We start from the raw sequence: 15,790 nt of genomic DNA on the forward strand, positions 1-15,790 counted from the left end.
CCTCCCTTGCACCAAAGAGGAAACTGGTACTCTGCGCCCGTTGGCGCCCGCCTGGCCTTGGTCTTCATGGCTCACGTCAGCTGAGCCTCGTGAGGTGCACCTTGAATAGAACTCTCCGCCCCTCGGGAGCCAGCCTGAGGAGGCCGATCCCCTTAGAGGTCTTGGCGTCGTCCGCCTCGCGAGGTTCTTGAGTTGTCGATGCTGAAGTTGGGCCATACCAGGCCGTCGATGGAGCCACACAGTGGGTCGCAGGCAGGCAAGTCTGGGTACCCCCGTATTCAGAACGCCGACAGCTAGGCTCGTCAAGTATAACCCAAGTATTCTGCATGTGCAAAATTGGCTTACACCCATTGTATGTGAACGTACACCCTATCATCACATGGTGCTTCGAAACGACAAACTTTGGCAACGGTGCATACTCAGGGAGAACACTTTTATCTTGAAATTAAGTGAAGGGATCATCTTATAATGCTACCGCCGTTCTAAGAAAAATAAGATGCATAAAGGATAAACATCACATGCAATCAAAATATGGGACATGATATGGCCATCATCATCTTGTGCTTTTGATCTCCATCTTCAAAGCATCGTCATGATCTCCATCATCACCGGCTCGACACCTTGATCTCCACCGTTGCGTCGGGGTCGTCTCGCCAACTATTGCTTCTACAACTATTGCTAACGCATAGCGATAAAGTAAATCAATTACATGGCACTTGCATTTCATACAGTAACAAAGACACAACCCTAAGGCATGCCGGTTATCGATAGTACAAAACATGATCATCTCATACAACAACGTATAACACATCACGTCTTGACCATATCACATCACAACATGCACTGCAAAAACAAGTTAGACGTCATCTACTTTGTTGTTGCAAGTTTTACGTGGCTGCTATGGGCTTCTAGCAAGAACCGTTCTTAACTATGCAGAAACCACAATGGTGATTATCAAGTTTGCTATTTTAACCTTCTTCAAGGACCGGCCATAGTCAAATTCGATTCAACTAAATAAGAGAAACAGACACCTGCCAGCCACCTTTATGTAAAACAAATTGCATGTCAGTCGGTGGAACCGGTCTCATATGCGTGGACATGTAAGGTTGGTCCGGGCCGCTTCAAGCCACAATGCCGCCAAATCAAAATAAGACATTGGTGGTAAGCAGTATGAACATCACCGCTCATAACTTCTTTGTGTTCTACTCGTGCATATCATCTACGCATAAACTTGTCTCTGATATCACTGTTGGAGAATGTTGCATGGAAAACAAAAAAATCTAAGCACATGCAAGATCTATCCGTGGAGATGCATAGCTACGATAGGGGAGAGCATCTACATACCCTTGTAGATCCCTAAGCAGAAGCTTATATCACACGGTTGATGTAGTCGTACTCTTCGTGATTCGATCACGATCCAACCGATCTAGTGCCGAACGGACGGCACCTTCGAGTTTATCACACGTGCGGCTCTATGACATCTCCTCCGTGTTTATACAGCGAATGGGAGAGGAGAAGTAGATGGGATCACAACCAACATGACGGCATGGTAGTGGTGGAGCACCGACAGCGCTTCGCTAAGCGTCGCCGGGACGAGCTGGTGGAACTACAGAGTAAAGGGAGAGAGAGGGGCGCCAAGGGCTTGGTGTGTCCTCTTGGGGCGCCCTTCCCCTCTATATGTAGGTGGAGGGGCGTGGGAAACAGCCCCTCCAAGCTCTAGGGCGCAACTAAGGGGGAGAGGACTTGGACTCCAAATCCAATCCTATTCCTACTATGACTCCTTCCTTTTTTTTGCCTTCCCTAACCACATGGGCTTTTGAGGACTTGGTGTGCCTAGCCCAATAAGGCCAGGGCGCCTCCCCGTAGACAATGCTAGCCCTTGGGTCGTGGTGAACCCACTTGTGGACTTCCGGCCCCTCCGGAATCCTCTGGAACCTTCTGGAAGCTTCCCCGTATAATACCGAAAAAACTGCACATTTTTCCGGAACCCAAAATATGACTTCCCATATGTAAATCTTTACCTCTCGACCATTCCGAGACTCTTCGTGGCGTCCGAGATCTCATCCGGGACTCCGAACAATATTTGGTCACCACTCATCAAGTATCCCAATACTACTCTAGCGCCAACGAACGTTAAGCGTGCGACCCTATGGGTTCGGGAATTATGTAGTCATGACCGAGACACCTCTATGGTCAATAACCAATAGCGGGACGTAGATGCCTATATTGATTTCTACATATTCCACGAAGATCTTTTATCGGTTTAGCCTTTATGACAACATACATAATTCCCTTTGTCGGTCGGTATGTTACTTGCCCGAGATTCGATCGTCAGTATCTCTATACTTAGTTCAATCTCGTTACCGGCAGGTCTCTTTACTCGTTCCGTAATACATCATCTTGCAACTAACTCCTTAGTCACTTTTCTTGCACGCTTCTTGTGATGTGTATTACCGAGAGGGCCCAGAGATACCTCTCTGATACACGGAGTGACAACTCCCAATCTTGATTCACACCAACTCAACAGACACCTTCGGAGATACCTGTAGAACATCTTTATGATCAGCCAGTTATGTTGTGACGTTTGATAGCACACAAGGTATTCCTCCGGTATCCGTGAGTTGCATGATCTCATGGTCGAAGGAACATGTATTTGACATTAAAAAAGCAGTAGCAATAAACTGAAGATCATATGCTATGCTAACGGTTGAGTCTTGTCTATCACATCATTCTCCTAATGATGTGATATCGTTATCAAATGATAACTCATGTATATGGTTAGGAAACCTTAACCATCTTTGATTAACGAGCTAGTCTAGTAGAGGCTCACTAGGGACATGGTATTTTTTCATGTATCCACACATGTATCTAGCATGAATAATAAACTTTTATCATGATTAAGGAAATATAATAATAATTATTTTATTATTGCCTCTAGGGCATATTTCCATCACCATCGACGCCACCAATGACTCCACCGCCCTGCGCTTGTCAATCCCAACGGGAAGACTGGAAGATCTATCGTGCGTAGCACCTGCCGACTAGGCATGACACAGCGTAGCACCTGTCGGCCAGGCATGACTTGACATCTCTTACCAGACGCATCCGATGCGGTTAGAACGCTGCTCCTCCTGCCAACCTCCACACCATTGTCGCTGCTGGAGCTGACACGCGGAGCCCTCCACCCACAGCAACTCTCCCCCCAACACCCAAGCCTCCCAAGACGGCGCCTCCATGGAGGGTACGACGCACAGGGCACCGCCGCTGTCCAATCCAAGACGGATTTTGGACTTTCGTCTGGGAGGGGTTCGGCATGCCCCTTAGCGTGATGACGCAACGACAACGATGCCATGTGATGGGAAGGTTGGTCTATTTTGGTGCAAGACGTGCTTCTTTCTCTTGCTGTCTGGTCCTTGACGCGTTTGGACGACTGTTCGGCATAGTACGACATGGTTCTCGTGCGTCGTTTGTTCCGAGTGGTACGTGTGAAGTTAAAGTGGCTTGCCCGGAAAAAGTGATGACAATGAGTCAATGACATTGTCAACAACCTCAATGACATCCTCTCCTCAATGATGTGTGTGGATCTCGTGAGTAGCCAGATCAGCTGGTGTGCCATTTTTATGAGCGTGTTATAACGATTTTTGTCCGGGTTTTTCTAAGTACCATCAGATGGCCGATCTAGCACAGTAAGATCGACGAGGGAGGGGGGGGGGGGGAGCACTATCAGTTCGCCGATCTAGCTCACGGTAATAGGGCTGCAACAGGCCGATATATGGCGCTCCATTGTTCGGCAAAGAAGAGGCGTTTTAATATAAGAGCAATGAATGGATAGATATTTATCATTGATTCTGAGATCGCTTGATTAACCGACGGCTGGGTATGCTGCTTCCGTTTCTTGCCCTTGAAATGGGAAGCGTCGACTTTGTGCATCTAGTCAGCAACGGTGTCAAACAAAAAGGATAGGTCCCAAAATAAAAACGATGACGACTGAAGTAAAAAGAACTTGCATTGCGGTGAGCGTGGATCGAACACGCGACCTTCAGATCTTCAGTCTGACGCTCTCCCAACTGAGCTATCCCCGCTTTATGCTTTAAAACTGATTATTAAGCTAAAAACTTATCACTAGGGATCAGCATAGGCGTTGAGTAAATTGTACAAAACCACCACTTTGAAACTTAGGTTTGCGAAAAACACTACAATACATTTTTTTTACAAAAAACACCGTGTCTACGGTAATCTTTTTGCAAATAACACTGATCGGTGGATTAGGCTCGTTTGAGCACGTTTATGACAGGTGGGTCACGTTTTTTGCTTACGTGCATCACATTTCGTGCCAATGGGTTTTAATCTAAATTCACAAAGTAGTCCCTAGAAATTTATGTATACACCCCTGAATCGAAATGCAAAATCACAATTAGGCCCCCACGTGCATAAAACCAGTAGCACGGCGGCCATGGGCTCTCGTCGCTGGCTGGGGCGGCGCCCATGGAGGCTTGGGGCGGCTCATGGACCTCGCCGGCGGCGAGGTCTAGCACCTCTTCTTCTCTCTAATTGGTGCTGGGGCGAGCTCGATTTGGATGGATTGGGGCGAGCCCGATTTGGATCTCGGGGCGACCAGGATGAGCTCCAGCATGTGCACATTGCCCCGCTGTCGCCGTAGTCGGGGCGCCCGCCGAAGGGCCGCGTGGGCAGCCGGGGAACCAGGCACTGCTGGTACTGCAGCAGCATGACAACGGCGCGGTCCGACAACTGCAGCTGGAGGGGTGCTCGTGCGCTACGACAGCACCAACTTCAAGGGCCAGCCGCCGAGCCCGACACCGCCATGGTGTACCGCAAGTGCAGCACCAGCACCAGCAGCGACGCCAACTTCCTCAGGGGTTGGGACGCCGTGCTGGGCGGCCTGCAGGCAGTGGCCAGCGGGTACAAGGTGAGCAGCTCCGGCAGCGTGCAGGGGGTCTCAAAGTGCCTGGGCGACCTGGTCGCGGCCAACTGCACGGCGTGCCTGGCGCAGGCGGTCGGGCGGCTCAAGGGCACCTGCAGCGCGGCGCTGGCCGCGGGATCCCGGGCCGCGGTGGTGGGCGGCAGGGAGTGCCAGCGGCAGGCGGTGGTGGTTTAATTTTTACAGAGAGATGGAGAAGAAGAGAGGGGTGCATATGTAAAATTCACGCCATGTAGGCAAAAAATGGAGCCAACCTGTCATAAACTCACTTAACTAAGTCTGATCCGCCGATCAGTATTTTTTGCAAAAAGATTACCGTAGACATAGTGTTTTTTGAAGAAAAAAATATATTGTAGTATTTTTCGCAAACCTAGCCTTCAAAATGGTGGTTTTGTGCAATTTACTCTCATGCTGGGAACTGAGGTTTGCGCTCCAATTCTGTTAAACGTCCTTTGTCTTCAGTGGTTTGGTCTCACATGGGGAGTTCCCTCACATTGATGTCCTCATCGTATAAGAGGCCCATGATCATACCACTACTTTGCCTTTCAGTCCACCGAGCGTCCGTCGCTCTTCTCAAGTCTGAAAAAAGGGGTTAGGATAACTCCAACACCAGTCACCTAATGGACGTCCATCCAATCAAAGTCATTAAATATAAACGGACATCAATTTTTCGTTAATTTTTGGATACATAGCAATGGATTCCTAAAACACTAATCTACTCATCCCCTTCCGGGGTGAGGTCAAGGAATGCCGTCCTAGACGGTTTTGGCCTCGTTGTCGTTGACGGTCGGCACGATCGAGGTGGAGCTGACGGCGGATGCCTCTTCGGCATCATCGTTCTGCTGTTTCAGCATGTCAGCGTCCTCCGCCTCTAGCTCCTCGAAGAGTCGGTCACGCTTCGCCTCGTTGATGCGGAGGTGCCACCTCTCACGGCGGGCCGTGCAGGCACTGTGCTAGGACGTGAATACCACTTTTGTTTATGTCCATGATGCCCGGGTTCGCCGTAACCGTTGTCACGATGGTAGCGCCGGACGAGCGTTGCATCTCTAGCTAATCCTCCGCCAACCGGTGCTCCTCTAAGAGTGCCTGGTTCTATTGTTGCTCCGCCCGCAACAGTCTGAACTCTGGGTACCAGCGCGGCGCCACCGCCACCTACGTAGGCGCCTCCTTGTCTGCAACCTTCACCATCGTCGTGGGGTCGCCCACCTCCTAGCTACGAGCTCAACTCCGAAGAGCTCGGAGATTGGCCCACCTTAGTGCGGGTCTGGCATCAGACGTTGTTAACTGGAGCTCAACCCAAATTTTGGCGTGGTGCGCCTGTGACAACTGCCTCCACCACGAACTAACGGTGCCAACCATTACGACAGCGGACGACTCACGATGATGCAAACTATAGAGTGGTTGTACGACAGCTCAAACCGTGGGAGAAAGAGCTCGGAGGGGTAGGGTTTTGGGGGCGTGCTCGGTCGACTTTAAATAGCCGGGCTACGCAGAGCCGCGATGGTTAACAAGGAAGCCAGAGATAGGTAGCTCAAGCTCCACGCCGGTGTGACAAACGGGTAGGCGACAATCAATCGTCTGCCCAGCACGTCCGCCCGGAATGCATGGAGGGCTCTGGAACAAACGCGCTGGGAGAAGATTTGTTGGTTGGGTCGACGTGTCGGAGTCCGATGTGGCAGACTTCCATGGTCTCAAAGGTTTGTTTTAAAATAATCGTTATGGGTGTCACAGTGACTAGAAAGTCCAGGCATGTTCAAAGCGAAGATATGTATTCTCGGCCCACAACTAAACACAATTAACCATTAGTAAATGTTGGGAAACTATAAAAATTCATGATTAGTTCTAGAATATAAATCATGATTAAATAAACTATTATAACATGCTTAACTCGAGGATTGACGGTACAGAAAACCGCTAGTACCCTTGGTATGGGCTGAACATGGCCGAAAGTATTAGAAGGGAGTTCGCATAAGGAGGTTACCCAGGTTTAGGCCCTCATGGTAAGGTAATACCCTACGTATACTCTTTCTTTTGTATCGAAAATGGAACACCTCATGTGAGGGGGTTACAAGGGAGATGATGAATATGGCTACCGAGAGTATACTCTAGGTGAGTAGATGGGAACGACTACCCCTAGGCCCGCCTTATATAGGTGACCAGGGCTGGGGTTTACATGACGCCTATCCAATCCCACACCTCCATCATCTTGGCTTGCACACCAAGATGGTCTTCTGGCTTTCAGCCAAGCCCTCGGGTTGCCTCCTGATGCCGGACTTCCACCAAGCCTCATGGGTCCCGAGGCCGGCCCACTACCGTACTTCCTAGCCGATGGGCCGCCCCCGATGTAGTGCATGGTCAGTAGCCCCCGAGCATGTCTGGAGTTGGAGTCTTTTGTCTTGGGGGTGGCCGGAGTGGTTGAGCGGCGGCCAAGGCAAGATAGAAAAGGGCAGGAGAGAAAATGGGAGGATGGAGGCACGGGTCTCGGTGGGTTTGGTGTGGTTTTTGGTGGGCCAGGGGTGTTAGAGTCTTACATGTCTGTTGTCCGGACTCCCGCAAAGCCCCCTCCCCCTCCCCCGGTTTGTCTCGTGTTTGCGAGAAAAAGAAAAGGTACGCCTGGACTGCTCGGGGTGTTCGACGGCCAGCTTTGGAGAAGCCCTAATATCAATTTTATGTAAGAATTATATATTTTCGCTACCAACATTTATTATTTACGGTCGACATTGATCATGTGTGATGAATGCGCATTGATTTGTATGTAATTGAGAATCTAAATTTGAGATGTGTGACTTCCGTGTAGGACATACGAGGGACGGTTCAGCTGCGTCCGCGACCGTGCTCGGGCACGTCTGCAGATGTATAGGCCTCATATTTGGATGCTCTTAGCTAGACCTGGCCATGGGATACCCGACCCGGCCGGCCCGGCCCGACCTTGCCCACGGGCCGGGCCTGGGCCTGAGATTTCAGCCCGACGCCCGGGCCGGGCCGTGCTCGGGCCCAACAAATTTGCGATTTAAGGAAGGGCCCGGCCCGACGGCCTGAGGGCCGGCGGGCTTTTGCTTTGATGGGCTGGGCCTGATATTTAGGCCCGACTCCCGGGCCGGGCCGGGCCCGGGCCCAGGTTTTTTGCAGCGGGCTTTGTTTGGCCCGGCCTGAAGCCCAGCCCGGCCCGACATTTGGCCAGGTATACTCTTAGCTACCCACTCCAGGACAACACAAAGGGTACAGTAACATGCCCAGATGCCCCAACTCGTTTTTCACGTTCAAGCATCTCCCCCTCGAGGCCGGTACATTTTTCTTTTCTTTTGGTTCAATCAATCAATATGATTAACTGAATGCATCGGTGGGTCAGTGGGTGGGGCGCCGGTGGCGAGTAGAACTGGAGAACCACTGAAGACGTTGCAGACTTGCAATGCAGCACCGATCATGAGCCCTGAAGGCAGGTGATATGATGTCCTTTTTTCCGTGATTCGGCAAGGAAATTGCTGGAGAAGACCCATCGGGTCACTTTTTTTTCAAAGAGAAAAGAAAGAAGGAGCCAATGACTGCAGTGTATATATTGCGACGAGGTAATAACACTGATGGTGCCTAAACTTGCCATCGACGTTCACTTTGATGCCTAAACTTGAAAAATACATCGAACTGGTTCTATAACTTGACGGTATGGTTTAAATACGGTGCAAATCACATCCAAATACGTATGTATTGTTGAATAGACATGCCAGCGTGACGCGGGGCCTACTTGCAGCCGAGACAGACTGACATGGAAAGAGTGTGCCTAAATGACCATCGGGTCCCACCAGTTAGTGCACAACCAAAATAAATAAAAATGTACGACGGCTGGGATTTGAACAAGCCGCCTGTGAGCTATGAAGGACCAGCGCAAACCACTTCACCAAGAATAGTTAGTTGACTATTACACATCGCTAACCTTTATCTAGCTAATTAGACGGCAATGCCAATTTTCCACATGCTAGTTATTTTTTGTTTTTTAGAAAAATATTCAAACTATTGTCACAATATTGAATAAATGTTAATGATCCCTCAAAAAATGTTAATGAAATTTTACATATTCACAAAATTAAAATAATACAAATGGTTTCATAATATTTGTAAGGATTCACATATGTAATAAAATAATTGTGCAAATTTTAAAAGTTATACATTTTCGAAATGTTAATATAATTCTCAAAATCTTCATGTTTAAAAAATATATCACGTGATCCTTTATTTAAAACTATTAGTTCTTTTTCCTTTTTTACGTGACCCTTCGACTTGTGAGTTTCTTTTTCGGTTATAGTAATTCTAAATCTTATGTGGATTATTGTATTTGAAACAAAAAATAAAGCTAGAGTCTTCTTGTCTTAGAAATAATATCCATAAAAAATTTATGTTAAAACATGTTAATGTAATTTTCAAAAATATTTACGTGTTATTAAAAGGTCATGTAATTAAAATGCTTTTAACTAGACAAATGTATGTGTAGTTTAATTTTTAAAAATTTAAATATAAGAATGTATAAAACCCTGGTGGAACACTAGACCATTGTTTATTTTTTCACACATATTTAAGAATTTATTTTTATTCAAAAATATATCTTTTGACAAACACATACACTTTATTAAAACACGTGAACACTTTTTACAGCTAGAAATACATTTCCTAAAAGCATGAACACTTCATATACTACCTGAATATTTTGTAATTTCGAAAATAAGAAAAACACCTAACATGTGGGAAATGGGTGCACTAACTCCACCCCATTTAACTCCACGATTGTGGCGCATACATAAAATGTTACAGTGCATAAAAGACATCAAACTAACATGGGGTAGTTGGTTGGCGCGTGTTCGAAACTTGGCCTTGCAACTTTTTTGCTTATTTCAGTTGTGCACTGACAGGTGGGACCCGATCGTCATTGACACGCAAACTCTTCTTGTCAGTCTGCCGCGACACTGCAAGTGGGCCCCGCGTCATGCTGGCATGTCTAGTCAGCAATACATACATATCTAGACATGATTTGAACTGTATTTAAACCATACTGTCAAGTTATAGAAACAGTATGGTGTATTTTTCAAGTTTAGGCACCAAAATGAACGTCGATGGCAAATTTAGGCACCATCAATATTATTACCTCTATTGCGACTAGTAGAATAGAAAGGGAAGGTAGGGAACCTATCCAGGAATTAAAATATTGGCGTGACATCAGGTTTTGAACGAACCAAGACGCGCATGTATTCCCGGTTGTGAACTGGACGCAATTAAGTACTGGTAGGATCGACGAGGGGGAGGAAGGACCATCAGATCGCCGATCTAGCTAGCACAGCAGTAGTGTAGTGGACGCCGACGTTTTACACGTTGGCTCGCCGGGACTGCGACCGGCCACGGCCGGTATATGGCGCTCCATTATTCGGCGAAGAACATGCGTTTAATTAGTACTGTGGTACGTACGCGTACTGTCCACAGGACAAACGGACAAACGGTACTGAATGGACGCGTATTATTGCCTCTGAGTTTGCTTGACCGACCGACTGCTGGGTCTACTCCTTCCGTTTCTGCCCTTCAAAACGAAGGCTTCGACTCTTCACTGTCACAGTTTTATGGCAGAAAAAAAGAATTTGCGGTGAGCGTGGATCGAACACGCGACCTTCAGATCTTCAGTCTGACGCTCTCCCAACTGAGCTATCCCCGCTTCTTGTTTTAAAATTGATTGTCGCTCTAATAACATATAATCACGGATCAGCATGGGGCGTTATCCTTTTTTTTTAGTAAAAGCATGTGCGTAGCGAGCAGTACAGTTCGCGTCGCCTGCCCAACATGGGCCTCGCCCAGCCAGCGCAAGCAGAGCTAGGAAGAGAGGGCACGTCTTTTTTTCCATTTATTTTTAAATTTTTAGTTTGAGAAAAAAAATCATGATTACAAAAAAAATGTGAATTCAAAAAACGTTCAAACAATGTTATTGAATTAGGAATATGTTCATGAGTTACAAGAATGTTCTTATATTCAAATTTTACATGAATTCTAAACATGTTTGGGAATTCTTTTTTTTTGTGAATTCAAAAAAATATTCATGAATATGAAAATGTACATGAATTTTGAAAAATATCATGAATTCAGAAATTTCGCAAATTTTAAAGAATGTTGCGAATTAAAATATTTCAATTTTGTAAAAGTTCTTGAATTAAAAAAACAAATGATAAAGAGGAAAATGAAAAAAAAATTGAAAGAATAACATAACTAGAAAATAGAAAACAGAAAAGAGATTAAAATCGGACGAAAGGTTCAAGAACCTTCCGAGAAATAGATGGAAGGTTCATGAACGAATGTCTAGTGTGCATGCATTTTCATTGTAGATACTCCCTCCGTCTAGGTGTGTAAGTCATCTTACGAAATCCAAATAATCCCAAAACACTTAGGCGCGGTGCATTAAATTCTACCTTATTTCTTGTTTCTTGACATATCAACCAATAAGAGATGTGGGGTGTGCATGCTTTTAATGACTTGAAACTACCAAAGACGACATGCAGTGGTTAGTTCATTGCATGCAATGCTATTAATTAGCAAATGAACATTAAGTTCTCTCGTTTTCTCCACCTCCTTGGTCACGGTGCACAACCTAAGATGACTTACTCACCTAGACGGAGGGAGTAAGTGACACCCAATCCCACCTTCACATTGGCACTGTTACTTCATAAAGAGGAAAAAAATGCAACTGTTAGTAACTTTACGGATTGGCACCATAATGTGACGATTTGTTCTGAAAAGTGCTAAAAAGAATATTTTCTTGAGAAAGATCCTCCACCGGATAACGCCGCTCAGGATGATATAAAATGTATATTATCGGACAAGGAGTGATGATTCCTTAGCAGTACAATGTATCATGCTTGCATCTATGGAGCCAGAACTTCAAAAACGTTCTAAAATTTATGGTGTTCATGACATAATCGCGGAGATGACAACTTTGTGTTCAAATACAAGCAAGAGCTGGAAAATATGAGATGAAAGATGGAACTTCAGTGAGCCAACACTTACTCAAGTTAGTTGGGTATTGGCTGGAGACTTTAGGCCTTAAATTTCCACCTGAGTTGGGCACTGATCTTGTCCTCGCATCTCTCCCTCAGAGCTACAATGGCTTTACCATGAATTGTTACATGAATGGGGTGAACAAGAGTCTGAATGAATATTTCAACATGCTCAAGACCGCAAAAGTTGAAACACAGAAGGACGTTAATCATGTGATGATGGTGAGCAAAACAACCAACTTCAAGAAGAAGGGTAAGGCCAAGAAGGGTGTCGGTAAGAACAACACAATGAAAGGCCTAAAGGTGGTGCATCCTCTGATGCAGCTGAGGGTCGACCTCCCAATCCAAATACCATGCAGTCGCGCACCCACGACCACAAATAGTTGGATGGGGAGGAAGCCCCACAACACCTGAGGCGGGGAGGGAGGGGAGGGCCGGCGACGAGGGTGGGAAGGACGGCTAGGAGGGGGATGGCCGACGGCATCTGAGCGGCCGACGCCGATGGAAGCCGGTGGACTATCACGAGAGCGGGCGGGCATGACTACTTTTTTCATGTCAGCTCGAGGATCCACTAGTATGAGATCCCACCGTAATTTTTTTCATGTCAGCTCGAGGATCCACTAGTATGAGATCCCACCGTAATTTTAGCTTGTACTAATAACAAATATCAAATCAATACTACGTCAACCCACTAATATCAACTACTGTAAAAAACACTCTTATATAGGGCAAGAGTTCGTCTTCGGTATTTTTAGAATCATACTTGCTACCATTGATGGATACCTTGAAATTTCAAGGTGCAACAATCAACAGGTTTCTCAGGTGTCAGATTTTTTTTTAAAATAGTTTTTTTTTATTTTACTGTTCTAACGAGTGCGCTTGAAACCATGTTCCAAAAATTCCTGTCCAGCAACAAATAAACAAATTTACTAGGTATATATTATGCATCAACTACAAAACAACCAATACAGCAGAAAATAAATATCCGACCTCTCACCCCCAAAAAGTTTATATTGAAAACTCAAAATAAGAAGTTCATATTGACTTGTGTAAAAGCAAACAAAATCAGCTGCTATGAAATTTAGCAAGATAGATGACTATATACTTGCAAGGAAATCCATTTTGTGGGGCGACTATAACAAGCCATACATTACATATTGGGTGTAAGACGCGACATACATAAAGCCCATTCGATCAGCATTTTCACTAAGATAGCATTGTGAACTCCAACCAGGTAACCAAACTAATCTAACGAGAACCAGTGCTAGAACTTGATGAGCGGAAAGGCCATAGGAACGAGAACGGATTCCTTCTCTGACGCCCACTGGTTCTCCCACTGCTACTTGAGCTGCTTGAACTGTCATTTTGGTTGGTTGATCTTGAGCGTGAGCAGCTGGCACCACTAGAGCTCTGTGTTGGCAGCTCATATCGGCAAACAGGACAGGAATTGTGTTGTTCTAGCCAAGGAAGTATGCAATCAGAGTGGTATAAATGCTTGCATGGCATCTCTCTTGCTTCCGATTCCAGTTCAAACTTGTCCTTGCAGACAGGGCAATGCGAGTCTCCAGTGAGATGCCTAGCAGTGATCCTAACACTAGGCATGGCATCTATCGATGACTGAGAGGCAGGTGGTGGCCCTCGACGATCATTATGAGTCAACTGCTCAATTAGATCTTCTAATCCAGGCCCAACAAAGTAATCTGCAACATCTGCCCTCCGCGTGCCAACACCACGGCGTCCATTGACGAAAACGTCGAAACCATTATTGGCCTCTGAGAGATGACCAGGGAGCTGGCCACGGAAGAGCAACCATGGCCCTGAACCAAATTCCATCTCCAGGTCAGATAATATGCTTGGCCTTCCTCTTACATCAGCCTCTCGATTCATGCTCCCCATTCCATGTCGCATCACGGTAGACATTGCTTCCATGATCCCAAACCTTGGGTCACGATGAAAATCACTATACATCCCAACAAACTGGCTCATGAGAGCATCGACATCATCCATTTCAGCCACAAAGCCAGCATCACAGTAAGGACACTCCATTTCCCGTCCACGCGGCCTAACCCGCTGTCTACACTGGAAGCACCAATATGTCTGCCTACCTCCTGACATTTCTTCAGGTGTACTGCCTCACAAATAAACCAAAAGGAAGCGGATCTCCTCAGATCTGCAAAATAGACATAATAGCCAAGAGCTCAGCAACAAATTTCAAACGTGACTTACACAATCACACTAGACTGCATACACAACCTTCCACACAATTATCCCAACATGGATAAGTGGAAAGGTGAAAACAGTAGGGGCATGTATATGGTCCAAGATCAATCCAAATAAGCGAACTGCGTACATGAGGACTTCTTAACATTGTGCAGCAGTTTATAATACTACACTATGTCTAGATCATTTTACCTAGCTTAAAAAGTTGTTCCAACAAAGATAAGTCAAAAACTCTGAAGACAAAAACCATAGGGACCTTCACAGTTGAAGATCAGTCCAATCAACTGAAAGGGATACCGTAGGATCCAAAAAATTCATCAGCTGACAATACTACACTAATGCCCTGCTTGAATACCATGTAAATATATGCAGCTGTATTACGATATAGGGGTATTTTACTGGTCACGGATGAAACCACCGGAAGCCATTTCCCCTGTAGAAAAACTGTTGGGCCTTGTTTGGATAGGGATAGCACGCAAGTATATTCCACAAACACGCATCTGCAACTACGTACATGCAGCTGCAACTCCAGAATCAATTCTTACAACTTGTGAACAGTCACACCACAGATGTAAATTGCAGACAAGCCCATATGTCTTGTACATAAACATCAATTTGGGACACATAACCTAGAAATCATTTGATCAAGATTTCAATTTTGACATGGGAGGAAACAAAGTTTCCAGTGTGTCAAATCAAATACAAGACGAAACTGAGACCCAGCTGATGCAAGAAAGGTTTGTTTGTGGGCGTTCACGTCAAGCACCTTCGCCACATACAAGAATTAAACAAGACGCAGAGATCCAAGGGCAATACGGTTGGACTTTTACCTTGGGGCCTCGGGGGACAAGTCGCTCCAACCCCTCCTTTACTCTGCAAGGAGGAAGGGGCGGGTGTCTTGATCGGCGGCGGCAAGGCTAGGTCGACCGCAGGAGAGGAGAGGGCACGGGGTGCGTTGCGCCGGGAAGATCCCGCAAGTTCGGCCGCCGCACTCGTCGCCCTCCTGTCACTCCGAGCGCTGGATCTGATGGACAGGGGAGGAGGATCCCCGCGAAAAAGAAAGAAAAATAAAACAGGGGAGGAGGGCGGAGAAAGGCGGGGTAGATGCAGAGCTTCTCTGTGCCGTTCGGGTCTGGATAGTAGTCGATACTCAAGGGGTAAGGCATTGATCCTCGGTTCGCAGTTAGTACAATGATGGCCGGCATGTGGGTCCGTGACCATGGTTGTCAGGGTGGAGGAATGGCATCTTGCGCTTTTTTAATCGTGGGTTGGGAGGGTGCTGGGACGCTGGGTTGATAGGGGAAAAAATTATATGAGACCAGGTCTCGTATAAACCAGGTGAGACCCGTCCTGATGAATGACATGTGGCATTCACGAATTATAAAGTATCTAATCTCTCATCCCCCGATTTCAGGTGGGGGGTGAGGTAAATGCTTATTTTTTTTATAAGAGTAACTCCAACGAGGCGACCCGTTTCGTTCGTTTATATCCGTTTGGATCGCGATGGACTAAAATATCGGTCCAACACGGCGATCCAAACCCAAAATGCGTCCGCTTAATGTCCACGCCGATGTATTTCAGATCTGAAATGCGTTGGCATGGACACGAAGCG

At 46.4% G+C, this 15,790-nt stretch overlaps 1 protein-coding gene and 2 non-coding genes across 3 annotated transcripts; all 3 read right to left on the reverse strand.

The window, feature by feature from the left end:
• Nucleotides 1-4,009: 4,009 nt before the first annotated feature.
• TRNAF-GAA (transfer RNA phenylalanine (anticodon GAA)) lies at nt 4,010-4,082 on the reverse strand. The gene has a single exon. It is a non-coding gene; the product is annotated as a tRNA-Phe (tRNA).
• Nucleotides 4,083-10,555: 6,473 nt separating this feature from the next.
• On the reverse strand, nt 10,556-10,628 carry TRNAF-GAA (transfer RNA phenylalanine (anticodon GAA)). The gene has a single exon. It is a non-coding gene; the product is annotated as a tRNA-Phe (tRNA).
• Nucleotides 10,629-12,951: 2,323 nt separating this feature from the next.
• Nucleotides 12,952-15,349, reverse strand: LOC123072085 (probable E3 ubiquitin-protein ligase RHC1A). Its single transcript, XM_044495640.1, has 2 exons — nt 15,009-15,349; nt 12,952-14,128 (listed from the first exon to the last, which is right to left on the reverse strand). Exon 2 carries the CDS (start codon nt 14,071-14,073, stop codon nt 13,207-13,209), a length of 867 nt encoding a protein of 288 aa, XP_044351575.1. The 5' UTR covers nt 14,074-14,128; nt 15,009-15,349; the 3' UTR covers nt 12,952-13,206.
• Nucleotides 15,350-15,790: the final 441 nt, after the last annotated feature.

This window comes from Triticum aestivum, chromosome 3B (assembly GCF_018294505.1).
Source record: "Triticum aestivum cultivar Chinese Spring chromosome 3B, IWGSC CS RefSeq v2.1, whole genome shotgun sequence".
Taxonomy (NCBI): domain Eukaryota; kingdom Viridiplantae; phylum Streptophyta; class Magnoliopsida; order Poales; family Poaceae; genus Triticum; species Triticum aestivum.